The following is a 25053-nucleotide window of genomic DNA, read 5'->3' on the forward strand; positions in this document are numbered from 1 at the left end:
TGAACCTGTGTTGCACTTCTGTGTGCACACGTGAACTCCAGAGCTTGGGGCCTCACTTTCCAAGTGGTGCCCAACTGTTTGACTTTTTATTCCTTCTAGTTTTCCTGGAAGGGCTTTGGCATTCCCTGCATTTCCCAGATGAGTTCAATACCAGAAGCATCCTGATGGGTGCACTGCTGTGTTTTGTGCCTCCAGTTTGTACTGGTTTGAGTGTTTGATTCTCCCATGAGGACCAGGGGGAACCAGTTGGTGTTGGCACACGAGGTCTGATGCTTCTATTTGGACCCAAACTACTTGAGTGAAAGAAGTAATTTTTTAGAGAAAAAATTCAGAAAGCCAAGCCTAAATCCCATGCACAGGTAGAGTGAGTTCTCATTACTATATGTCTGTAAATCATAAGGGCTCAGAAATGTGATTCAGTTTGTCCAACTGATATCTCTGAGGTATCTTTCCTCTGTGACACCTGTGAAACTGAGCTTACAGGTCTGTGACTGCACTGTCTGCTGTAACTTCCCTTTTCTCTTTGCATCTCTTTATATTTTATTAAATCTGGCTTTGTCATTGCTGGAATTTTAAGCAGGGATTTAAAAAATCAGGTTCAAATATATCCTCCCATTTATTTTTTCTTTTCCCCCCTTATTGTTCTGGCCAAGTAATTTAAAATTCTGCTTTGCTCTCCCAGTGCAGATCTTATGAAGAGGTGAACTTTAAAATAATGATTCCCAGCCTGGGGTTGAGTTTGCAAGCTTGATGGTATTTCAGTAGCAGTTTGGTGGTTGTTACCAGGAGCAGGATTGTTTGGGGAGCAGTTTTGGAGCTGCTGCACTGGGGTGGTTGCACAGAGCATCAAATCCAGCAGTATAAATGTGAAAGTAAGGTCAAGCCACCTGCTCTTTCTTAATTCTTTCTCCTGCTTCTCATCTAAGCCAGCCTGGTGCTGTCTCCAGCCCTGCCCTGGGCCTCTGCCTGCCTCTCCAGATTGACCCACATTGCTCTATAGCATAAGCTGAATTTGTTCACCTGATTTTGGAGGATGTTCACAGTTGGGTAGGAGATTTCTCCGTGGTTGGCCTTTGTGACTTCGTGGGCTTTGTGATTTTGCAGTAGTGGCTTCATCTCAAAAGAGAGAGATTTAAAAAGGAGTAGTCAGACCTTAAAGAAACTCCTTTGTACAACACAGAGATGGAAATGGTTGAGAAATATTTTTTTAGCTATTAAAAAGAAAAAAACCCAACAACCCAACAATTTGTGCATTGGAACATTTATCACAAAGGTCTGAGTTTCAGGAGCTGAAGCAGAGTTAGAACACAGACTAGTTTAGACTTCTCATGTCCTGCTTTCAGTTTGTGGAAAATATCTTTTTGTTTGGAGTCCTCTTTAAAGTTAAGGTTTCCTTTAAAATAAACTCTCCTGGGTGTTTAGAAATAATAATTTTAAAAAAGGAACAAGCCCCTTCAGAAATTCCAGTAGCGTTTTTGCCACAGCAAGGATTTCCATCATGTCAGTAGCCCACTTGGATGCGGTTGGAGAAGCAGAGTGGTAAAAATGCTTTTCAGAGCAATGTTTGAAAAATGCCAAAGCAAAAAGCTCTGAGGCAATTTTATACTATTGTATACTGTTGCCTGCTTGCCTAAACTTTTGATAGGGGCTAAAAACACAGATAGGTTACAACTGACCACATTTTGCCCTTCCAGCTCCATCACTCTTCTCTTTTCCTGATAAAGGCTGCCGTCACTTGTGAGGAGAAGCAGGGCTGGAGCTCAGAGCAGCTGGAGCTCACAGCATGGTGGAAGGGACCTTGGAGATGCTGGAGCTCCATCCTCGCCGAGGCGGGTGAGTGTGGCTCCTTGGCTCAGGCAGGGCTGGCTCTGTGCTCCCTGGTGCCTCAGCTGCGCCGGGGCCGGCTCTGGCTGTGCCTGTGCTCGCAGTTCTCATAGGTGCACTCCGGCTGCTGGGGCCTGGCAGGGGACAGGCGGGAAACGTGAGGGCATTCCAGGGAACAGCGTTCAGGCTGCTCTGGGGTTTGCTGGAGTGTGTGGCACCCCGAGGCAGAGCCTCTTCTGCTTCACAGTAGTCTCAGCTGCAGCTGCTGTTTCACACCGTAAAGCTTTGACATCCTAAAGCATGCAAAGCAATCTCCTGCACCTTTAGCATCCACTGTGCTACTGTCCTGCCCAGAACCTTGTGATGTTGTGACAAGCCAAGCTGCACCAAGGAAAATGTAGGTTGGATATTGGGAAAAAGTTTTTTACAGAAAAAAGGGTGATAGAGTTCTGGAATGGCTGCCTGGGGAGGTGGTGGAGTCACCATCCCTGGATGTGTTTAAAAAAAACCTGGATGTGGCACTGGGTGCCATGGTTTAGTTTAGGTGTTAGGGCATGGGTTGGACTGGATGATTTTTAAGGTCTCTTCCAACCCAGAGGTTTCTGGGAAACCTCTCCTGAGCAGGATCTTCTCATGTAAGTGTTGGCTTTAAACCTTCCTATCTGTGTAGGTTTCTATGCAAATATAATCAAGGGTACAATGTAGTTTAGACCCTGATAAATCAGCAAAACTGTGGGTTTTTTGTAAGAAATTACAGATTTGAATGTAGGATTAAATTCCTTGTTTCTTTAGCTGTGGTCTGTACACTTGATTGGAATGGCTGTTGTTCTTGGGAATGGTCAGGGAAGGAGACATGTGGGGTAACTCAGGAAGGAGGTATCACAAAAAATGACTCAGACTGAAAGGGAGTCGACCCTTGCAGATGTAATTACCCTTGACCTCAGATAAATCTACCATTAGGTCAAAGATTGGTTTTGGTGGGATTTGGATTTTGTTTTGTTTTGTTTTTAATGTTTTTGTTTGCTTTGGTTTTGTTTTGTTTTCAGTTTTTTGTGGTGGTTTTTTTTTGTTTGTTTGTTCATTTTGTTTTAGTTTTTAATTTTTTTTTGCCATCCCAGAGGTTTGGCCACCCCAGCTGTCAGAAGTGTCCAAGATCAGTGTTATGTTGGGTCATGGGAAACACCAGGGGTTTGTGGGAGCATGGTGTGAATGCCAGCCCAAGAATCAGGCCCTGTCACACCTGAGCTGGGATATTTGCTGTCTCTCCATTCCTTCCCTGCACACTTGGCTGAGCTCATCAGCTTTGGTGTGGCAACTTTTTCTGCTCCTTCACAAACTGGGTAGAGAAGGAGGGGAAGATTTCTGTTTCACAGTGTCAGCACAGACCCCATCCCTTTCCCTTGGGTGGATGATCCATTGTTGGTTTAATGTGGCACCACAGAACCATGAAAGGGTTTGGGTTGGGAGGACCCTTAAAGATCATCCAGTGCCACCCCCTTCCATGGGCAGGGACAGCTCCCACTGTCCCAGGCTGCTCCCAGCCCCATCCAGCCTGGCCTTGGGCACTGCCAGGGATCCAGGGGCAGCCACAGCTGCTCTGGACACCCTGGGCCAGGGCCTGCCCACCCTCCCAGCCAGCAATTCCTCATCCCCAATGTGCCAAAATCTGTCCCTGCCCTCTGGCCCTGGGAGCCATTGCCTGGGTGCTGTCCCTGCCTGCCTTGTCCCCAGGGGCTGTGCAGCTCTCCTGGAGCCCCTGCAGGCCCTGGCAGGGGCTCTGAGGTGTCCCTGGATCCTCCTCCAGGTGATCACCCCCAGCTGTGCCAGCCTGTGTGCAGCCTTCCAGCCATGCTCTGGGCCTGTGGCTCACCTAAACCTCTGTCTGCCCTTTGCTGGTGCAGCAGCCATGTGCTCTGGTCTATCCAAATTGCTGCCCAGTCCCTTCTCCTCACTCCTCTGGGGTCTCCTCTCAGCTGTGCCCAAGCCAGAACTCCTCCCAGCAGTGTCCAGCCCTTGTTCCCTCACCCAGGCTCACCTGGCCACCAGCTCAACCCTCTCCTTGCCCCAGCAGTCTGCCCTGAGGCCAGAAAATTGCTACCAAGAGCAAAGACACGCTGCATTTCTCACCTGGGCCATCCTCACTCTCCTGAAGGATAACACGAGTAGAAGGCAAGACATCCTTACCTGGCCAGGCTGGGTGGAACAGAGTGGGGACCTGTGAAGTGGAAATGATGATGTGGGTTAGCCAGGATTGACCTAGAGCTGCACTGGAGGGTTGTTGTGACACTACAATGAATGGGAAGAAGCTCTGATGTCTGGCATGTGGCCCTCTCCGTGTGCTTGGGAATTCGGCACTGGAATATAAGGAGCAAAGCATTTTTAGTTGGACTGACAACTTCTACTGTTCAAGACAAGTGGTGGCTTCCATGAGTGTGACATCAGACTGTCCCTACCATGAGTCACAGTGATGTGACATCTCACTCTTCTCAGTCCCCTCCTGCCCGTGCCACCACTCAGCAGCACTGGAGGGCTGGGGACCAGTGACCTCCTGGCTGCTTGGGATGTGGTATCCCTGAGTCCATGGGCTGATTCCCATCTTCTGTGAGCTGGGCACTCCATGCTCTCACAGCCTGGAAGGTGGGATTTCACAAATGCTGGTGAAGTACTGGCTGCTGAGGCCCTGGGGGACTGACAGGGGAGGTCTGTAAAATGAGGATCTCCATCCCAGGAGATTAAACTTGTGTGGGATGCAGCAAAGGTGAATCCTGGCCGTGGGCTACAAGGGAAGAGAACCTGCTAATGAGCCTGCTTCAAGGGAAAAAATAAAATCAGGTTATGTAGGCAGTAGTGTCTCCACTGATTTCCCCTCAGTTGCTTTATTAATATTTCTCCTTGGGCACAGGGAAACTCCTGCTCCCTCTGAACTTCCAAAGGAAATTTCCAAATTTCCTCTCTCAGCAGGCTGTGACCAGCCAGCCAGGAGCTCTTGGCTCTTCTTGGGTTTCCTGCTAGAACTGTCCTTCTCCTAGGGCAGAAAATCATGAAATCATTAACACTCCTTCCCGCAAACAAAGCCATTCCCTGTTTATCGATGGTTCTGCTGTTTCTAAAGCCTGCCTTTTGCAGCTTTCCCAAAACCCTCTAATTTTACAAATTCGCTGGTTTGTCTGCGCATCCCTCCCTGGGATGGAGGCGCGTCAGGACACCGACCTTCTCTGGAGAAAGCAGCGAAGCTCAGGATCACCAGCAGGATGACCACCTTGATTGCCAGCGGGACGAAGATGAGGATGAGGAAGGCGGAGCTGTCGGAGGCCCTGAAGGTGTAGAAGTAGACGGCCCCCTCTGCGCGGCCGTGGCTGTTGACGGCGGTGCAGGTGTATTTCCCATCGTGGGTCAGCGAGCGCAGCTCCTTGGTGACGCGGTGGCTGGAGCTGCTGCTGGAGCTCAGGTTGCTGTAGGGGGGCCCTGTCCAGGTCAGGGCAGGCGCTGGCTCCCCCTCGGCCGTGCAGCGGGCCTGGAAGGTGTGATCCCTGCTGGAGCTGACCGTGATGTTAATGATCCTGGGGGCGGCTGTGGGAATGGCAACGGGAGAGGGAAAGCGGGTCAGGCTGCACAGGCAGAGCTGGTGTAAAACAGCTGCAATGAAGATTTGGTCTTGGCTCTTTGGAGCCTCAGGGTTGTTCTGTCAGGGTAAAGCTGGGTAATGGTGGGTGAGAGCTGGGCCTGCCCTGGGCTGATCCCCAGCGTGGGCAGCAGGGCAGGGGGATCCTGCCCCTGTGCCCCTGGGCTCAGGTGAGAGCCCACCTGCAGAGCTGCCCCAGCCCTGGCTCCAACAGCACAAGGAGCTGGAGCTGCTGCAGCCAGTGCAGAGGAGGCCACGGAGATGCTGCCAGGGCTGGAGCCCCTCTGCTCTGGAGCCAGCCTGGCACAGCTGGGGCTGCTCAGCTGCACCAGAGAAGCTCCAGGGACACCTCAGAGCCCCTGCCAGGGCCTGCAGGGGCTCCAAGCAAAATGGGGACTTTTTGTGACAGAGCAAAGGTTCATATTTTGAACCCAAAAGAGTAGAGATTTAGATTTGATGTAAGGAGGAATTTTTTTGTAAAGAGGGTTGCTGTGGCTGCTCCTGGATCCCTGGCAGTCTCCAAGGCCAGGCTGGACAGGCTTTGGAGCAACAACATGTAGCGGAAAGGGAGTTGAACAAGATGAGCTTTAAAGGTTCTCTTCAACAGAAACTATGTAGTGACTCTATGGATGTTGGGATCAGCCCCCTCCTTCCTTGTTTTTCTTGGCACTTTCTTCTAGATTTCCCCACCCAGCCTGTGCTGGATAGAGGGGCAAAAGGGTTCACCCAGCAAAGCCTGGATGCAAGGATGTGTGCTCTGTTTGTTCTATCCCAGCAATGGCTCACACATTTTTCTGAACTTTGCCCAACTTCAGCTGTTGTGCCCTTCCTCGTTGGCAGAGGGCAGAGAAATGCCACCCCCTATTGTAGGCACAGGTGCAGCTGGTGACATTTCTGCACTTGGCTGCATCTCCACGAGGTCCAGGACATGTCACCCACAGTGTTCTGCAGAAGCTTTTTGTGGCCGTTCCTTTGATCTCTGACCTACAGAGGGCACGTGGATGAACCTGTTTGTGTGAGCCCTTTGCTCAGTGCCTGAGACTTGCCAGATCTGGCAGGTTAGTTGTAGAGAAAATATCTGCTTCTGGCCACAACCTATTTTTAATTACTTTTTATTTCAGCCCCAGAGTTACCAGGTCACTTTCAGGCTGGACATTAGGAGAAATTTCTTCACAGAAAGGATGATTGGATATTGGAAGGGGCTGCCCAGGGAAATGGTGGAACCCTCATCCCTGGAAGTGTTCAAAAAGGTGTTATGGAAAGTGAAGGGCACTAAATGAGTGTCCTCACAGAGAAAGAGCAGAATTTGTTATTTTTTCAGACTAGACAACAAAAACAGAGTTTGCAACCACCTACTACAAGTTGTCCTCTTTGTGCACATAAGTGCAAGAGTAATCTGAGGCTGTGTGTCATGGGTCTGTGTGTTTTGGTGTTTAAATTAATCTTTCAAGCACTAATTAACCCCTCCCAATCAGAGTGTCAGGGCCCATTCCCAAGCAGGGTACTGCATCTCTGTGTGTTATCATTCCTCTGGTGTTAAAATCCAGGCAGCCCCTGAGAGACAGGTCCTGCTACCCTCCTGCCCTGGTCCTGCTGTGTGTGGGTGTCAGGAGCTGGTGCAACTCAAGGAGAGCCTCAGCTGTGCAGAACTTCTCAGGAAACCAACCAAGTTCATCCTCAGGTCCCATCTGGACACCCACACCACACAGCAGGCATAAGGAGCTTCCCTCTCAAAACCAAAATCATCCAACCTCATGGCATGGGTAAGATCTGAGTCTGCTTCTGAGGCTGCCTGTGTCTCCTAGCTCCCCCTTGATCTGTGAACTTGCCCTGGAAAGTGGGATTAGCATTGACATTTGTTGCTCTGAGCTGGTTTCCCAGGAAAAAAAAAAGTGTTTCCAGGTTTGTGTTTCATGCTCCAGAGGATTCTGTATTTATAGGCACCTGGGTACCAGGTATCTTGTCTTTCCAATCCCTGTTACCACCTGGGCCCTGTAGTGCTAACACCAGTGCACTTGTGCTCAGCACCTGGGCTGTCCAGTTCAGGGTCTGATGGAGTTTTAACAGATGTCTTTAACCTCAGCTTGCCTCTGCTGCCTCCCCTGACCCTGTGCTGCGGGAACAAAGAGGGATGCACAGCTTTGGGTGGGATCTCACCCCAGCTGCCACAGTCTCACCATTTCCTTATCAGTTTTGTTCCTATTCCCTTCCCTTCCTTGTGCTCACTGTCTTGTGTTGGAAGCCTGAGGAGGACAATGAATTTTCCCTGTTGTAATGGAGAAAGAAAGCCCAACCCTTTGGAAAACCAAAATTGAGGAGGACAAGGAATTTTCCCTATTATAATGGGGAAAGAAAACCCAGCCCTTTAGAAAATCAAGACTGAGGAAGACAATGAATTTTCTGTTATAACAGAAAAAGAGAACACAGCCCTTTGGAAAACCAAGACTGAGGAGGACAATGAATTTTCCCCCCTTGCAATGGAGAAAGAAAACTCAATGCTTTGGCAAACCAAGACTGAGGAGGACAATGAATTTGCCCTGTATAATGGAGAAAGAGAACACAGCCCTTTGGAAAACCAAGACTGAGGAGGACAATGGATTTTCCTTGTTATAATGAAGAAACCCAGCTCTTTGGAAAAAGAGGAAGACAATGAGCCCTTTGGAAAACCAAGACTGAGGAGGACAATGGATTTTCCTTGTTATAATGAAGAAACCCAGCTCTTTGGAAAAAGAGGAAGACAATGAGCCCTTTGGAAAACCAAAACTGAGGAAGACAACGAATTTTCCCTGCTATAATGGAGAAAGAAAACTCGACCCTTTGGCAAACCAGGGGTGAGGAGGACAATGAATTTGGCCTGTTGTAATGGAGAAAGAAAACCCAGCCCTTTGGAAAACTAAGATGAGGAGGACAATGAATTTTCCCCCCTTGCAATGGAGAAAGAAAACTCAGCCCTTTGGAAAACCAAGGCTGAGGGGGACAATGAATTTTCCCTCTTGCAATGGAGAAAGAAAACTCAGCCCTTTGGAAAACCAAGGCTGAGGGGGACAATGAATTTTCCCTCTTGCAATGGAGAAAGAAAACTCAGCCCTTTGGAAAACCAAGGCTGAGGGGGACAATGAATTTGGCCTGTTATAATGGAGAAAGAAAACCAAGACTGAAGAGAACAATGAATTTTCCCTGTTATAATGGAGAAAGAAAACCCAGCCTTTTGGAAAACCACCTCAGGTAAACTCCTGCTGCCATATGTCATTTCCCACACCCTGTGGGTCTTCCCTCTGGTGCCTTTACCTGCTGTGCCTCTCAGGCCCTCTTACCAATCACGTGCAGCCTGATGCCGTTCCTGCTCTCGTACTTGTCCTGGCTGTCTCCAGCCAGCTCCACCCGGCAGAAGTACCTCTCGCTGTCGCTCCAGGTCAGGTTGTCCACCCTGATGGACAGGTCCTTGTGCCGGGGGTTGCCCAGCAGCTTGTACTTGTTCTTGTGGCTGATGGCAGTCCTGCAGAGCTCGCTGCTGCTCTGGCTCACACACTTGAAGATCACTGTGCCATTATAAGGCTCCCTGATCCTCCAGATGGCCGTGAGCGCCCGGTCAAAGGTTTTGTAGGGGTGAGTGAAGGTGCAGGGCAGGATAACCATCTTCCCAAGCTCTCCAGTGACGTCAGATGGGACGTGGACAGACCAGCCATTGCACTGCACACCTGGAGGAATCATGGAATTGCACAATGGTTGGCTGGAAGGGGCCTTAAAATTTGTTTCATTCCACCACCAGGGACAACTTCCACTAGCCCAGGTAAAGGCTTGAGAGGATCTACTCCAATGCATCAGAAATCACTTCAGTACCAGAGAACCCCAGAACCCCTTTGGGCTGGAAGGGACCTTAAAGCTCATCTTGTTCCAGCCCCTGCCATGGCAGGGACACCTTCCACTGTCCCAGGTTGCTCCAAGCCCCATCCAACCTGGCCTTGGACACTTCCAATGATCCAGAGCCAGTCACAGCTTCTTTGGGCAGCTTATGCCAGGGCCTGCCCACCCTTATAGCCAAGAATGTCCTCCTAATATCTAACCTAAATCTCCCCTCTTCAGTTCAATATATAGACGTGTCTGCCTACCCACTGTTCTGCTGCTGTCAACAGCTGTAGCAGCAGATTGTGGCTTCAGAAACACATCTGTGCCTACATTCTTGTCTCATGAAACTCCATTAGATCAGGGGCTCTCAGTAGCTGAGAATACCTGTAAAATGTAAATGTAAGTATTTCCACTCATCCCTGGTCTTGTTGGCTTCACCATATGGGCATTCAGCTGTCGGATTGCTCCTGCAGACTCAAAGATCAGATTTGGTTTTTGTTCCTCTATCTGTGGCCCATAACACTTGACAAACACCTGTGTGGCCGTACAGCTTGTATTCGCCTATTGTGTGTTACACAATGGACAAAGGCCATCCCAGGGCCAGTTCCCTGCTCAGATATTTACACAGAGTCAGCTCCAAGCCAGTATTTTGATTACTGAGATCTGGAGTCGTGCTGCCCTGTCATACACAATAATGGTATGGGCACCTTTTCCAGCCCAGGTAATCTAACAAACAATGCTGCAGCACTGCAGGAGCTTCATGAAGCTCATGGGCATTGAGCACAAAGATCTGGCACTGAAAACAGTAATTGCTATTGCTTTCTAGCTTATTTGCTCGTGTTTTAGTTATTTTGCAGCATGTCACTGTAACCTTTACTTTAGGAGAATTGTAGATTGTGTGCTTTTGAGTATGACTTGCTTCTCTCTGCCACCCCTTTGATTAGCTTTTCTCTTTTTTTTTGTTTTCAATCTTAAGCAAAGAACACTTTTTTTTTAGCACATAATCCCCCCTTGCCTTCCAGATGAAAAATAATGTTAAAAATAAGTGCTTTTAATGTTAGCATCCCCGCCCATTTCCATGGAAACACAGTTTGCCTAGTTATGAGTGGAGGGAGCTGTCAACTTTCCCTGTATAATTTACCCTTAACTCTAAAGCCTCAGCGTGGCAGGTCTTTCACATTCCTTTTGTTAATATCCAGCCTCCATTTGCTAATGGAACTGAAGCTCTCACAAGGAAGAGAGAGGCAAACAGCCTGCACACCTTGCAGAAGGTAACTCCCAAAAAGAATTGTCAGGTCTGTGTTACAGCTGGTGGTCAGTGGAAAAGGTCATGAGGACAAACAGCAGGAGCTGGGGACCAGCTCACAGCTACCCTTGCTCTGGCCAAATGCTGTTTGGCAGTGAAGCTAAGCAAGCCCTATGGAGTTTAATGGAATTTAAGCACATATTTGAAGTAATGTGAGCTTATGTGCTCCGTGGAACTGGAAAACATTGTGTCTGTTGCACAATATGACACAAGGAATATGGAATATGAAGCAGGGCGGGGATGAAAACGCTGCATCCACCCGACAAAGCTGGGGAAAAGTCAGATGGACTTCCTGCTCAAGTTAGGAAAACAGAAAAATGCCAAAAAAACCCCAAAACTGAGGGCCCCTCTGACAAATGCTATGCCTGAGTCTTCCCAGCGTTGTCACGTGCGCTTGGAATTTCAGGATACCTTTAAGAGAGTGCAATTCCTGTAGAGCTTGCCATGGCAGGCAGCTCCCTGGCACTTGGGCTGGGGTGAGAGGAGGAGCTGTGAGCAGACAGGAGCAGGCTCGGGACTCACCCTTCCTGGAGATGCGGAGCAGGCACAGGAGAACCAAGCCGAGCTCTCTCATGCTGCTCGATGTCCTCCCCTGAGGGGCATCAGCACAGCAGAGCCATTTCCTCACATCTGAGCTGCTGGCCCTGCAGTGGCAAAAGTTTTTTCCAGGGGTAGGAGAAGTTGTGGTTTTCTTCTCCCCGGAGGGAATGAGTTGTTTAGCTGAACCAGCTCTGGGCTCAGGTATTAATAGTTCTGCGGTCAGTCATATGAAAATTACACCAGAAGGAATCACACTGTTAACCACTTTCCAGCTAAAGGGAGGGAATTGCAGACTGGAGCTGCAAACATCCATGTGTGTGATGGGGCAGGAGGGGATGGCTTTTGTTACCCACTCACTCAAGGATTTCCTAGAGGAAATCCTTGCAATCTGCCTGAGGCTGTGACAAGCAAGGCTCTTACTGTCCTGTCCTCCTTCTCCTGTACCTGGAGCCTTCAAACCAACTGTGCTTTACCCCTTGTCATCCCTAGGTATAGAAAAAACCCCAAACCACTCTTCTTTTGAAGAAGTGTGTCTATTCCGAGGTTCACTGGTGGATCAGTGGTTTGGTGTCCCCGGGCACCCCGCTCTGTCCACACTCACATGACCCCGATGAATGATGACTCATTCCCTCCTGAGAAATAAGATGAACTCCAGCTTTTTGCCCAGCACCTTTGTGCAAATGCTTGCTGCTTTCCTGCTGGATTTAGTTTTAGCAAATTGACTCTTTGCTCATCTGCAGAGCCTGTGGGGACCTGATTGTGTTTTCCCCTCACCCATCTCCCATACGGTGATCTCGTGCTAAGTTTAACAACCCTGGGGTGTGAATTCCCTGTCTGGATTCACCTTGAGGTTTGTTGCCTTTGCTTCAGGTCACACGTGTGTGCCTGGACGATCTCACCTTGTCCGGGGTGCTGCTCTAGGATGCTGACAGGGACAGAGCACGCACAGGACTCCCTTGGGCAGGGCTTGCAGCATCCTGGTCCAGCGGAAGGTGTCCCTGCCCATGGAAGGATGGGGTGATGGTCCAGGCGCCTCCCATCCAAAGCATTCCGTGATTCCCGCTGCAGCAGCCGCTGGAGGGCTCCCAGAGCCAGGATAAGATGCTGCTGGGTCGCTGCTGCCGCTGTCCCTGAGCCCGGAGCCAGCGCCCACCCGCAGGAGCCACGGCAAGGCTCCCCTTGGCCCTTCTTCCCTTTTCCTGCGCCTCTGCTCCCCTCTGGGTGAGAGGAATAGCGGGCTTGTCTTTACAAACCTGGTAGATAAAACCAGCACTGGGAGATAAAAGAAAAAATCGGAAGGATTCCACTGATTGATGAGTGGAAAAAGATACTTGCTTTTACAAATAAACTTTAAGTTTGCTGAGAAATGAAATTAGACATTGAAAGATAGAAAAAACAATGGAGAAGAAAAAAACCCTAAATTCCATAAGAATTAAAAATTGAAAGGGAGGGTTATACATTAAAGGGAAATCTTTGGTATCAGTTGTTTTAGGAAGTCTGTACCTCTCAAGTACTTCAGCCAGTGGGAAAAGAGAGAAGGGAAATATGGGATATTAGGATAAAAAGGGAGGCTGGGTCCTCCAAAAATTTGAGAGACCCCAGAGGAATGCCCCATGGCCTCTCTCTTTATTTGAATAAAGCAAAAAGGACTCCTCTGTCTTTTTGGACATAATCCTCTGATGTTTGTGGATTAATTTTCCTAACATGAGCTTGAGTAAAATCTCCTGGGGAGGAAACCCTGAGGTGCAGTAGTGTGCAGTGTGTTTGCTGCTTCCTGATCCCTTGCTTCCTCCTGTTCCCAGTGATTGTGAAGGGAGAGATTTCTGTTTTCCCCAGGCTTTTTGGAGGAAGCTCTGAGAGTACCCAGCTCTTATTTAGGGCTGTTTGCACCTGTTGCCACTCAGCCAAGGGTGTTAATTTTTCAAATACCCACTTAGATCCCTGCCCTGTCTCCTCTGCATGTCACCCTTGAGCAGGAGCATCAGGACCAGTGGTCTGATTTACAATGCAAACTGCCCTTAGTAGCTGTTAAACATAATTCATGCCACCAGCAGCTGAGAAACCTGAAGGTGAAGGTGATGGAAGCAGCAAGTAAGAGACCTGTAATCCCTATCACATCTGTGATATGTGCCTTTTCTGTGTACCTCCCCCTTCCTCCCCTATGTGCAGTTTGATTTCATCTATTTGAGATGTAAAGTTTTTGGTGGTGTGACTCTTTTTAAGCCTTTCACCACTCATGGCACAGTGGGACTCAGTGGATTGAAGTAAAAGATTAAAGTGAAATCCATGTTAAAAACATCTTGTTACAGTGAGGCATAAATGATTCATGTAAAGAATAGCTGCAGTTAACACCAGTATGATCCTCTTCCTCTTTAATGTTTTACTGCAGCATCTCCTAGAAAAATATCTGGTAAATCAGAGCAGAACTACAAATCCTTTGAGTTTTATCTGTGGACTGATTTTCTTCTTGGACCACGGCTGTTGTAACAAAGCATTTTAATGTTTAAAATACAGACTTGGTAAGGTATAGCTGAAAAGACTTACATTTATTTGAATCCGCCAAAAAATTTTGTAAACTAAATCCTCCATGGCTATGATGATCCACAGACTCTGTGACCTTTTTCCCCTTGTCTGTGATTAAATAGTATGTAAGATTTCAGTATGGAAGCCTGCTTCTGGTCCAGTACCAAAACCAGGATGCTGTCCATATTTATCAAATACTGGTTTTAGTAGTAGTAAATTTAAAGGCTGCAAATAATGACATTTCTCCTGCCTCATTAAGAAATTCCTGCAGTGTTTTGTGATGAACTGGGTGGTTTCAGAGGGCTTTTCAGCCTAAATGGGTTGGGTGGTGATGATCTGCACCCAAACTGCAATGTGTGGATGGAAATGAGCATGGCAGAGTTCATCCCTCCTGGTCCCAGGTTCATCACTAAGGACCAAAACAAAGAGTTATTTGTGTAGCTGTTCCTGTGCTGACAATTCACCCACTTATTCAGGGGCCAGAGTGAGGACAGGTGTTCCCCCTCCCTCCCTTCCTTTAGGTCTTAGTTTCAGCTCCAAGGTTTTCCACTTCAATTATTTCAGCATCATGTGTGTTCCTAGTCCTCTGAGAGTGCCATCCTACACACATTCAAAACAAATCCTTGTAGTTTGTCACATCTGGCTCTCCTCCCTGAAGGGATTGGTGTGACAGTGTTCACAGGGGTCTTAGGATGAGGGAAGAGATGAGGATCTGACTCCATGTTTCAGAAGTCTTGATTTATTATTTTATGATATATATATATATTAAAACTATACTAAAAGAATAGAAGAAAGGATTTCATCAAAAGGCTGGCTAAGAATAGAAAAAGAGAGAATGATAACAAAAGCTTGTGGCTCGGACAGAGAGTCCAAGCCAGCTGGGCTGTGATTGGCCATTAATTAGAAACAACCACATGAGACCAATCACAGATGCACCTGTTGCATTCCACAGCAGCAGATAATCAATGTTTACATTTTGTTCCTGAGGCCTCTCAGCTTCTCAGGAGGAAGAATCCTAAGGAAAGGATTTTTCATAAAAGATGTCTGTGACAGGATTGGCTCTGTGAAGTACTGGGGAGTGGAGCTGGGAGGACAAAGGGGTTTTCCCTCTGTCTGGTCTCTGTCAGCAGCAGAAAGTGGAGCCATGCTCCCCTTCATGTGAAGCTGCTGTGGGCTCCCCATCTTTCCTCTGCATCCACTTCATCGTCACCAAGCAAGAGGCAGAAAAAAATGAAAAAGTTATGGGTGATCCTACAGAGCAGGGAAAGTAGAAAGAGATGGAGGATCTAAAATGCAGGCACCATTATTGCTGGTGACACTGATGCTGTTTCCTGGCTTTGAGTGTTGCTGCAGAACACTGTCACCACTGTCTCAAGCTCCTGCTGATCTGGTTTGAAAGTCTGCAGGTTCAGTTTCTTGCCTGTGGTGTCTGCTCAGCCCCTGACCAATGCTCCTGACCTGGGCAGCTCTCCTGCCTGCCATCCCATTGCTCCAAGTGTGAGGCTGTTCCAGCACCAAAGCTGGGTTGGCAGGCTGATGGAGCTGGAACACCAGTGCTGGTGAACCCTTCTTGCCTCTGGTGAGCATCAGCCAAAGCAAATTAAGTGTATAATTGGGTAATTTGCACCTAGGGGGCAATTACTGCATGAAAACCAGCTCGTGTTGTGGGCAGTGCATGGCAGTGGAAAAAGGCAAAGGAAGTGTCTCTCTCCAAGCTGTTTGTGGATGTAGCTGGATGCAGTCACATCCATGGAGGTGGATGAGCTGCTCTGATCTCCCAAACTTCTTCATTCCTGCTGCCTGAGCTCATCCTGTGCCCTGCTCTGAGTACGGCAGACAGGCAGTGCTGTGCTGCTCCCTGCCCTGCCCACACCAAGGCACGGCAAAGCCATCAAGGGATGATCCAGTTCCAACTTTAACAGAAAGAGAAAAGAAACCAAGAACCAACTTTCATCCTCGTTCAAGGGATGATCCAATTCCAACTTTCATCCATCATCAAGGGATGTTCCAATTCCAGCTTTAACAGAAAGAGAAAAGAAACAAAGAACCAACACTCATCCTCGTTTCTTCTTTCATTCAGAGGTGTGAGCAACAGGCAAGATTTCAGTGATTTAGTTTGAGTCTGCAGTAAACAAAAGATAATTCCTCTTACCTACTCCTAAGTTAGTACCAGCTCAGGATCACTGGAGCGGGAAAAAAGCTTCACTGAGGACTGTGGTCCCAATGGTTAATAGACATCATGAAGTTCCACACTCATCTCCTGGTTTCCACAACAGGGCTGCTGCTCCCTCCTGCAGGCTGATCCTGCTCCCAACCCAGCCAACAACCACAGCTTTTTTGATGATGTGGCCACTCACTGCAGCAACCCCAAGAGTCCTCTGACCAACAAGGGAACTGTATTGACTTGCTAAATGTCAGCTGTGGAATGTTTTAGGACTGTCAGCCCTCCTCAGACCCATGTCAGCTCTCCATGAGGGGGCTGAGTGTCCCCTCCTGGCCTGGCCATTCTGCCACCCAAACAAGCACAGAGGTCTGGCTTCGTCTCTGTGATGCTGGGATCAGCCTGAGCCAGCTGGCAGGGCAGAGGCACCACACATCCCTGTAGACTAATCCAAATTATGTGTCTGATCAAAGGCACTTGAAATGCCACCAGAACAGAGGGGCCTGCCTACCCTTCCTACTGAAAGTGAGCCTTTGGGGATTTATTCATGTGCTCTGTCTCTCCCTGCTGAATGGGCACAGCTGGTGATTTAAGAGATTTATGCTCTCCTAGTTGTACATTTCATAGCCCTTCTCTGGGATGGGAGCTGCTCTCCTTTGGGAAGCAGTGTGGGCTGGTTTTTCCCACCAGGCCACACAATATCTGAAGCACATCCTGAACTTTCCCTTGACAGAACCCTCTTGGCCAGTGAAGGGCTGGGTCTGATCTTTGCTGCCTCACTTCACAGGCTCCAAACAGATTCAAAAGCACTCAGAATGAGATCTGTAGTAATGAATGTGGCATCTCTCTAGGATGTGCCTCTGGAGAATAACTCTGCACCTCCTGTTGTCACTCATCCCCCCACATTCTGCCTTGCCTGAGATCCTGTGCCCTTTGGAGTGGCATTTATTGTGGCATCTTCTCTGAGAAATGTTCCATCCTCTTGTCCGTTGTCCTTCCTAAGCCCTGATAGCTCTGTAGTGTTTTCACTGATTTAAATGCAAAGTTTAACAAGAATACTGTCACGGTTTTTGGTTGGTTGGTTTTTTCGTTTGTTTGTGGGATGTTTGGTTGGGTGTTAGTTTTTTGTCTTTTTTTTGTTGGTTTTTTTTTGTTTGTTTTTTTGTTTTTTTGGTTTTTTTTGAACCTTGTTGGTTAAACCTGGACTGTTTAGCCATTTCCCCTTGCTGGTAAACTTCAGCTGAATTTCTCCACTTGGCATTACCTGCTGCTGTGTGGCTCCAGAAGTGCTTTGACTGCTCCTCAGCATCTGTCAGCATCATCCACAGGTTTCTCACCTCGCAAGCGTACCCCACTATGACCTCTACTCTTAAATATGGCCCAGCATGAGTTTGAAACTAATAAAGACCAGAGGATACCACTGTGTTGGCTAATCTGTTCTGCTATGTAATTTCTAGCATGGCACAGAGCGTTTTCATCCATTTTCTCCCGAACTGAATTCCAAACCTTGGATTTGAGCTGGGTGCTGAGTTACCACAGCTCCCAGAGCCCCTGCACTGGGCCAGTGTGGGGGCAGAGCTGCAGCTCTGGAGCCAGGCTGTTGAGATAATAAATGAGGCAGGGCTGAGTGATCACTCTTCTCCACCAGCTGTGTCCAGAGGCAACATTCACTGACAGCCTTGACCTGATTGTCCCAGGATTGTCTGTGCTGCAGTTAAATCTGCAGCTGAGTTATAGGCAGAGGCAAGAGCGTTTTAATGGCATTGTAGATACTTGTGCCTTTAAGGAGACCACAACAAATAATTTCTGTAGGTAGCACATGACCTGGGTGAGGAGCAAGCAGTTCTGAACTGCTCTTGGAACAGGAGACCTTGACTTGAATTCTTGGCAGAGCCTCTCAGTGCAAGATCAGCTCCTTTCTAGCTGGGACAGGAATTAGATGAGAGAAATGAAGGCAGCAACTTCCCTTGCTCTGATGGAGGAATCTGTCCCTGGCAGAGCCAAGAGAAGGAGTAATTTTTGCCCTGTGGCAGGTTCCCCAGAAAGCAGTTTGGTGGTGGACTTTTCCTGCAGTTTAACTTTCACTGGGGCTGTTCTTAGAGTTTGGTTTTCTCAGTGGGTGGGGATTTCTGACTGATGCAGGCAGCAGGGTTTACAGAGGATTTGCTAAATCAAAATCACAGAAATGCAGAATCACAGAATCAGGGTTACTGCCTGTGTGTTTACTCTTTAGCCTAACCTCCACAGAAAACATTTCTGGTAGAGAATGGAACATTTAGTGGCAATAGGTGGCAAAATACGTGAAAGTGTCCCAAACCTGCTGTTTCTGTGCTGTTTGTCTGCTGGATCAGAAAGTACCAAAAATGGAAGTAACATGAATTGTAGCATGTAAAGGAATGTGTGGAATCATAGAATGGGTTGGGTTAGAAGGGACCTAAAAGATCACCTATTTTCAACTTCCCTCCCATGGATAGGGACACCTTGCACTATCCCAGGTTGTTCTAAGCCCTGTCCAGCCTGGCCTTGGGATGGATGGCTGCAGCTTCACTGAGCACCCTGTGTCAGTACCTCACCACCCTCTCAAGGGAGAATTTTTTCCTAATATCTAACTTAAACCCACTCTCTTTCAGTTTGAAAACAACTTTCCTTTTCTACTTTTGCTTCTTCTGATTTCTTATAGCCCAGAAGCGTTCCCAAAAAAGTCGGTGCTAACCCTTTCAGGCCAGTGTAACCTTTACTTAATTGCAAGAGTGACATAACCTCATGTGGCTCTGAAGACGCAGAGTGAGATAAGGCCCCTGCCTAGGGGAGCTCGCTCTCATTAACAGTGATTGATGGCGGCATTGACTCCTGGGATTAAGATCAGGGGCTGATAAGGTGGAGGAGAGGTGCTATGGGGAGTGCATTGTTCATATCAGCTCTCCCTCATGCGGGTTGGAGCACACAATCGATAATTTACATTCCTCGGTGCTCCCCGCTCACAGCCCCGTGTGCACGTTGCCGGCTCACTGGCAGGGCCTTGCTGGGAGCCCAGCGTTCCTGTCCAGGCAGGATTGGAATGGGAAGCTTCTCCAGAGGAGGGAAGATGCTTGACACAGGGCTGGCCAGGGTGAGGGAAGCTGAGGAATTGTGGTGGGAATGGGGGATGGAGGAGAGGGGCAGCCTGGGCCTGGTGCAGGTGGGCCTGGGCCACTGCAGCATGCTGCATGCTGCAGTGTCAGCGAACAGCAGAGCCACGGAGCTGAGGGCAGGAGGGCAGGAGGGACCCTTGCATGAGGATATTTTATGGAATATCCTGTGCTGGCAGGGACCCACAGGATGATGGAGCTCACAGCCCTGCACAGACACCCCAACAATCCCACCCACAATGACAGCATTGTCCAAACCCTCCTGGAGCTCTGGCAGCCTCAGGGCTGTGCCCATTCCCTGGGGACCTGGGCATTGCCAGCACCTCTGGGGAAGAACCCTTCCCTGAGATCCAAACTAACCCTCCCCTGGCACAAGAACCCTCCAGGCATTCCCTGGTGCTGTCCCAGCAGATATTGCTGCCTGCCATTTCCATATAGTCATTTATCTTCTCTCCAGCCTTGAGCCTCCTTTATGGATTGTGACCTTTGTGGAGAGACTGCCTTAAAGCACAGAGGGATGGGATGGAGCCAGGGCATCAGCACAATGGCATTTGGTCAGGTTGCAGGGCAGATAAAACACTGGTGGACTAAAGCTGGGATCAGGCAGAGCAGGTGGTGAAAGGACTGTGCTGGTTGGGAGTGGACATGATGGATGGAGAGAGCATTAATGGCACTTCTTGGCAGCCAGGGCAGGCTGGCTTTGCTCTCACAGAGCTCTGCTTCTCATGTGACATCCTCAGAGACCTGGGGCAGCTAACTGAGAGGCTCTGCAGTCCCTGGAGGCAAACTCTTTCTGGGCTTTCCACAATCCACAGGGCTGTAGCTGGGCTGACCCTGGGATGTTTGAAATTCACCCTGCCGTGTTCGTAGCGTGTCCTTAAGCGTGCAAAGGGTTAAAAAAACGTGGCCCTGGATTGCCCATGTTGTAGTTCCCAGCATGTAAGGTGGAAAGGAGGTTTCTCTTTCTGTTGGGGTGACTAAGGCCGTCCACAGGCAGGCTTGGAAGGAGTGGAATGCAGGTCATAGCATCAAAAAAAGTTTGGTTTAGAAAGAACCTTTAAACCTCTTCCCATTTCACCCCCTGCCATGGGCAGGGACACCTTCCACTATCCCAGGCTGCTCCAAGCCCCATCCAGCCTGGCCTTGGGCACTGCCAGGAATCCAGGGGCAGCCACAGCTGCTCTGGGCACCCTGGGCCAGTATTGTCATAGAGGGAATTTCTGATTAAGCCCATGTTGATGAAACAGAGCCAATTTCTTGTAGACAAAGAGCATTGTTTTGTTACAGATATTCACACTGTGGGAAGATTAGCCTATGATTTAGCAATGAGAGGAAGAGCAGACATGCACATCCTCTGAGGTACAATCACTCATTTGTCTGTCAGGTTCAGTTATTTTGAATAGTCAGGGTTTTGCCCCTTTTCTCTGAGTATATAAACAATTCCGAGTTATCTTCTGAATGCTTTTGGATAAGTTCCCAGGAGAACTTAAATCTCGTAACATGCCTGTAGGCAGCTGTCTTCTCCAGTCCTGGTTTGTGGTTAGCCCTCCTGTGACCAGTGGAAAATCTGGTTATGTGTACATGAGGAGCACTGGAGCAGCCCCACGTGTCTAAGCCAGGCTGTTTGGGTGCTTTCCTTCTCTTGCTTTCTCACAGCTTCATCTAAAAATCACACACTTCTGCAAGTCTTAGAAACAGCCATCATTCTTTGGAAGGAAAATGGAACAAAGGAATGTGCAAAAATTGCTGGCATGATTATCAGTCACATCACAAATGGGGCTTCTGTTGCCTCCCTAGATTTATTACCTAAACCTGCAGCACACAAGTTAGCAGGCTCCTCTGGGAGAGGCATTGTTGTGTGGACAATGTGACTTTCCTGCATGGCATTCCTGTGGACATTCCTCCTCAGCTGCTTGGGCTCCCAAATCCCCTGGCCTGCCACGTGCTCCAGCTTGGAGGGTGGCGCTGGTTTTGCCTGGATGGAGTGTGCAAGCCTGGTGGGTTCCCTGCAGAATTCCCACCCTGGCAGGCAGGGATGTGCTTACAGCTGAGATTTCCAACACTGGGAGGGAGCTGATGGATGGCTTGATTTGCTGTGAAAGACCATCCCACAAAGTCTCAGCAGAGTTTAGGCTGGAGCTGTGCAGATTGCATCCCTTGTGTGTAATTCCTCTTTTGCTGAGGAGGAGAGACAAGTTCTGCTTTCAGCAGGTACGAGTCAGGGGGAAAATGTTCTTCTGGAATTTCCATTGCAGGCAAAATATGAAAAAACGAACTCCTCTGTGATAATGAAAAAAGCCTTAGATATTCAGTGGGTGAAACCTGGGTGTCCCAGTCCCACTCAGCCTGTGTGTGGAGCAGGACATTAGATGTTAGATGTCACTGATTTCTGTGACACCTCTTTGCTGCCTTTCAGCGCATCAGTAAACCCTCAGGGATAAGCACACATCTCCTTTTCTGCTCTTTTTCCCTAGCAGGACTTGCAGCTCACAACATAAAATCATTGGCTCATTAAGGTTGGAAAAGAACTCTGAGATCGTGGAGTTCAGCCCTTAACCTGAATTAGCACTGAATTCAGCACTCAGCCATGTCCCCAGGTGCCACATGCCTTTTGAACACTTGCAGGGTTGCAGATGCCACCACTGCCCTGAGCAGCCTCTTCCAGTGCCTGACCATGTTTTCTGTGAAGAGAATTTTCACAATATGCAGGCTAAACCTCCCCTGGCACAATTTGAAGCCATGTCAGACATCTCTCATTTTGTTTTTTAGGGTAATTTGCCCTTTCAAAACTATTCTGTTTCCCCTCTCTGCCCTGAATCAGCATTCACCCTTGTCTTAATAAAAAAAAAACAAACTATAACATGGCAAATTAATCCCAAAGCTGTATCACTCATGTTTGTAATCTTGTGCTCTCTTATTTAAAACCTCATTATGTTTTGGTCTTTTGTTGCACTGCTGTGTGCATCCTTTCTTTCTTGAATCTGGTGGGGGTTTTTTGTTGTTGTTGGTTGTTTTTTTTTTGTATTTTCCACTTAAATGTAATCTAAAGGTGTCTTCTCTGTCATGAGATTGAAAGGCAGTCAAATTACACATAATCTGCCCTTTCTGAATGCCTCACTGATGGTTTTGTTGATTTCCCAGATCTTTGGTGTTGACCCTGCACCTGGATGGAGTAAGTTGCTGGAGCTGTGGAGCCTTTTGTTAGGTTACATGTATATTATATTATATTATATTATATTATATTATATTATATTATATTATATTATATTATATTATATTATATTATATTATATTATATTATATTATATTATATTATATTATATTATATTATATTAATAATAATACAATGCAATACATATTTATTATTCTCCATCCCATAGAAATATAGAAATGGAATTCTGCATCTTTAGGGGTTTTTTCATGAGACAAATGGATGGTATGTACTTTCCAAGAAGCTGCTGAGGGCATCTGGGCTGGGTTGAGCTCCAGTGAGGGTCCTGCTCATGGATGACTGCAGATGGACAGTGAAGGAATGGGGTTGCAAGGAGACACTGAATAAGCTCTGGTAGAAACTGGAGGTGCTGTGGATAAAAAATGTCAAGGATTAGTGGATTTGTAATGTTTAGAGGTGTGGAGAAGTCAGAGTTCTTTCCCAGCGGGGTTGGTGACCCTGTGCACCACGACCAGTGCACTGTGAGCAAACAGAATTGGGGAAATGGAAAAGGGAGTGATGGCTCAAAGAGCCATTCACGATGGGACAGACAAAACCAGGAGATGTATCTTGGGGCAAAGAACAGAAATTCAGTGTCCCTCTGGGGATTTGTTTGGTCTCTGGACAAAACTGTTTAGTTTGTGTAGCAAGCTTGCTCACTGCTCATGTGCCTGGCAGAAAAGCTGCACAGAGCTGCCTCTAGCTGCTGAGCCACCACCACAGGACGCCTGCTGCTGAGTGGAATTTCTCTCTCTGGGGAGGGAGAGTTTGTGTTTTAAGGTATTTTGTGTGTGGGCAGGGCGGAGTCACCCACACAGTTCAGAAAAGGGTGAGTTGGAGATAAGTGATGTGTTGAGTTATGCTGTGAATCCAATGGGGCAGACCATCCTGGATCCTCCTATGGCCTGAGCACTTCCAAGGTTGGGGCAGCCACAGCTGCTCTGGGCACCCTGGGCCAGGGCCTGCCCACCCTCCCAGCCAGCAATTCCTCATTCCCAATCTGCCAAAATCTGTCCCTGCCCTCTGGCCCTGGGAGCCATTGCCTGGGTGCTGTCCCTGCCTGCCTTGTCCCCAGGGCCTGTGCAGCTCTCCTGGAGCCCCTGCAGGCCCTGGCAGGGGCTCTCAGGTGTCCCTGGAGCTTCTCTGGTGCAGCTGAGCAGCCCCAGCTGTGCCAGGCTGGCTCCAGAGCAGAGGGGCTCCAGCCCTGGCAGCATCTCCGTGGCCTCCTCTGGATTTGCTCTTTCCTACAGTGTCACACTCTCCCCCCCACCAAAATGATATATTACAATGAATTTTGTAGCTGCTTTGTGACTGAGGCACCAGGACTGTTTGCTGGAAAATTCCACTTGAAAAAATTCTTTCCTTTCCTTCCCAGTGCACCATTCCAGGGCCACGCTTTTCCTAGAATTATTTCTCTAAGTGTTCTCATTAGCAAATCTGATCCTTAACCTCCCACTGATCCCAGCCTTATCCGATTAAACTGATGACCAATCCAAGAATGTTTAATCTAAAGTGAAGGGATTTGTAGTTAGTCAGTTTCTTAAGACCATGGCTTCTATCCATTTTCTTCTAATCTATATATTTTCATTAGTAGTAAAAGGGAAAAAAAATACACTTGCTAAAAAACTGTTTGTGTTTGAACTTCCATTTTTGCAACTGCACATATGTACTTTTATTTTACTGAAAAATTACTCTTGATGACTTCACTGGTTCTGAAAATAAAAGCAATAGCTCCAATGTTCCAAGTGTAACTGGGCTGTATTTTCTCTCACACGTGCTTCTGTCTGTTCACAGGATTGATTTTGTTGCTCCCTTCTAAGAGTTTGAATTTGTTGTGGGAAATCCTCATGCCAGTGATCTTAGAGGTGTATTCCAACCTAAATGGTGAAGATTATGAGGCTTTTAAAAAAAATTTTTGTTTTGAGGAAACAGCCTCAAGATGTACCAGGGGGAGGTTTAGGTTGAATATTAAGGAAAAATTTCTTCACTGAAAGTGTTATGCAGTTATGCACTGGGTGGTCCTGCAATGGTGGAGACCCCGTCTCTGGAGAGATTTAAAAGCTGTGTGGATGTGGAATTTGGAGACATGGGCTAGTGGTGGGCTTGGCAGTGCTGGGGGGAACTCGATGATATTTTCCATCTTTAACCATTCTGTGATTCTGTTTTATGATTCTGCTATGCACTGGAATGTAATAGCAAGTCAGGGGGCCTCAGCCTCAAGGTAAGTAATTTAACTTTCTCAGCCCCTTTGCAAGTAAATCACCTTTGGGGACCTAAAATGATCCTTCTGACCCACATCCCTGAAATATTAAGGCCTCCAACTCCTGTTTAAGCAATTTCTGTTTCAATATATGTGAAATTAATTGCTGTGGTCTATCTGTGCCTCTGAGAATGTGGAGAGTGAGGGCCCTAAGTCGTGGAGGTGTATTTGCTTTGAGATTTGTACAGTTTCCTCATCTCATTCCAAATCTGGAAAAAGCTCAGCTGCTGGTGACAAAGCAGGCCTTACTACCTGAAGGCAGTTTTCCATGGCAAGACAAAGAGAAACTTCAGAGAGGTGTTAATTTGTGCCTAACAATTCGCCTGTCATGCAGTGAATGAGGGAGAGGGAAACAATCAAGCAATAATCAAGAATAATCTTTTCAATGCACAGTCCTGCTTCCTCGTGGGTAGCATCTTTCTTAGCAAGTGAATTATGCCCAGCTATGGCCAAATTCTGTGTCAATTCATCCTCACTTAGTGTCAAGATTCAAAAGATTAGATAACTATCAACACCAGCATTCTTTATACTGTTTATATTTCATGTGCAGCCCAGTAAAACCAAACAGAACCTGCAGCAATCCTGGAGGATCAGATAGGGGACATTGCATTGTTGCATTTCCCCAGATTTGA

At 47.8% G+C, this 25053-nt stretch overlaps 1 protein-coding gene across 1 annotated transcript; it reads right to left on the reverse strand.

Moving 5' to 3' along the window:
• Positions 1-1885: 1885 nt before the first annotated feature.
• SIGLEC15 (sialic acid binding Ig like lectin 15) lies at positions 1886-11172 on the reverse strand. The gene is made up of 5 exons (XM_005490147.3): positions 11121-11172; positions 8761-9144; positions 5035-5394; positions 4009-4039; positions 1886-1958 (listed from the first exon to the last, which is right to left on the reverse strand). Exons 1-5 carry the CDS (start codon positions 11170-11172, stop codon positions 1886-1888), a joined length of 900 nt encoding a protein of 299 aa, XP_005490204.3.
• Positions 11173-25053: the final 13881 nt, after the last annotated feature.

Source organism: Zonotrichia albicollis, chromosome Z (assembly GCF_047830755.1).
Source record: "Zonotrichia albicollis isolate bZonAlb1 chromosome Z, bZonAlb1.hap1, whole genome shotgun sequence".
Taxonomy (NCBI): Eukaryota; Metazoa; Chordata; class Aves; order Passeriformes; family Passerellidae; genus Zonotrichia; species Zonotrichia albicollis.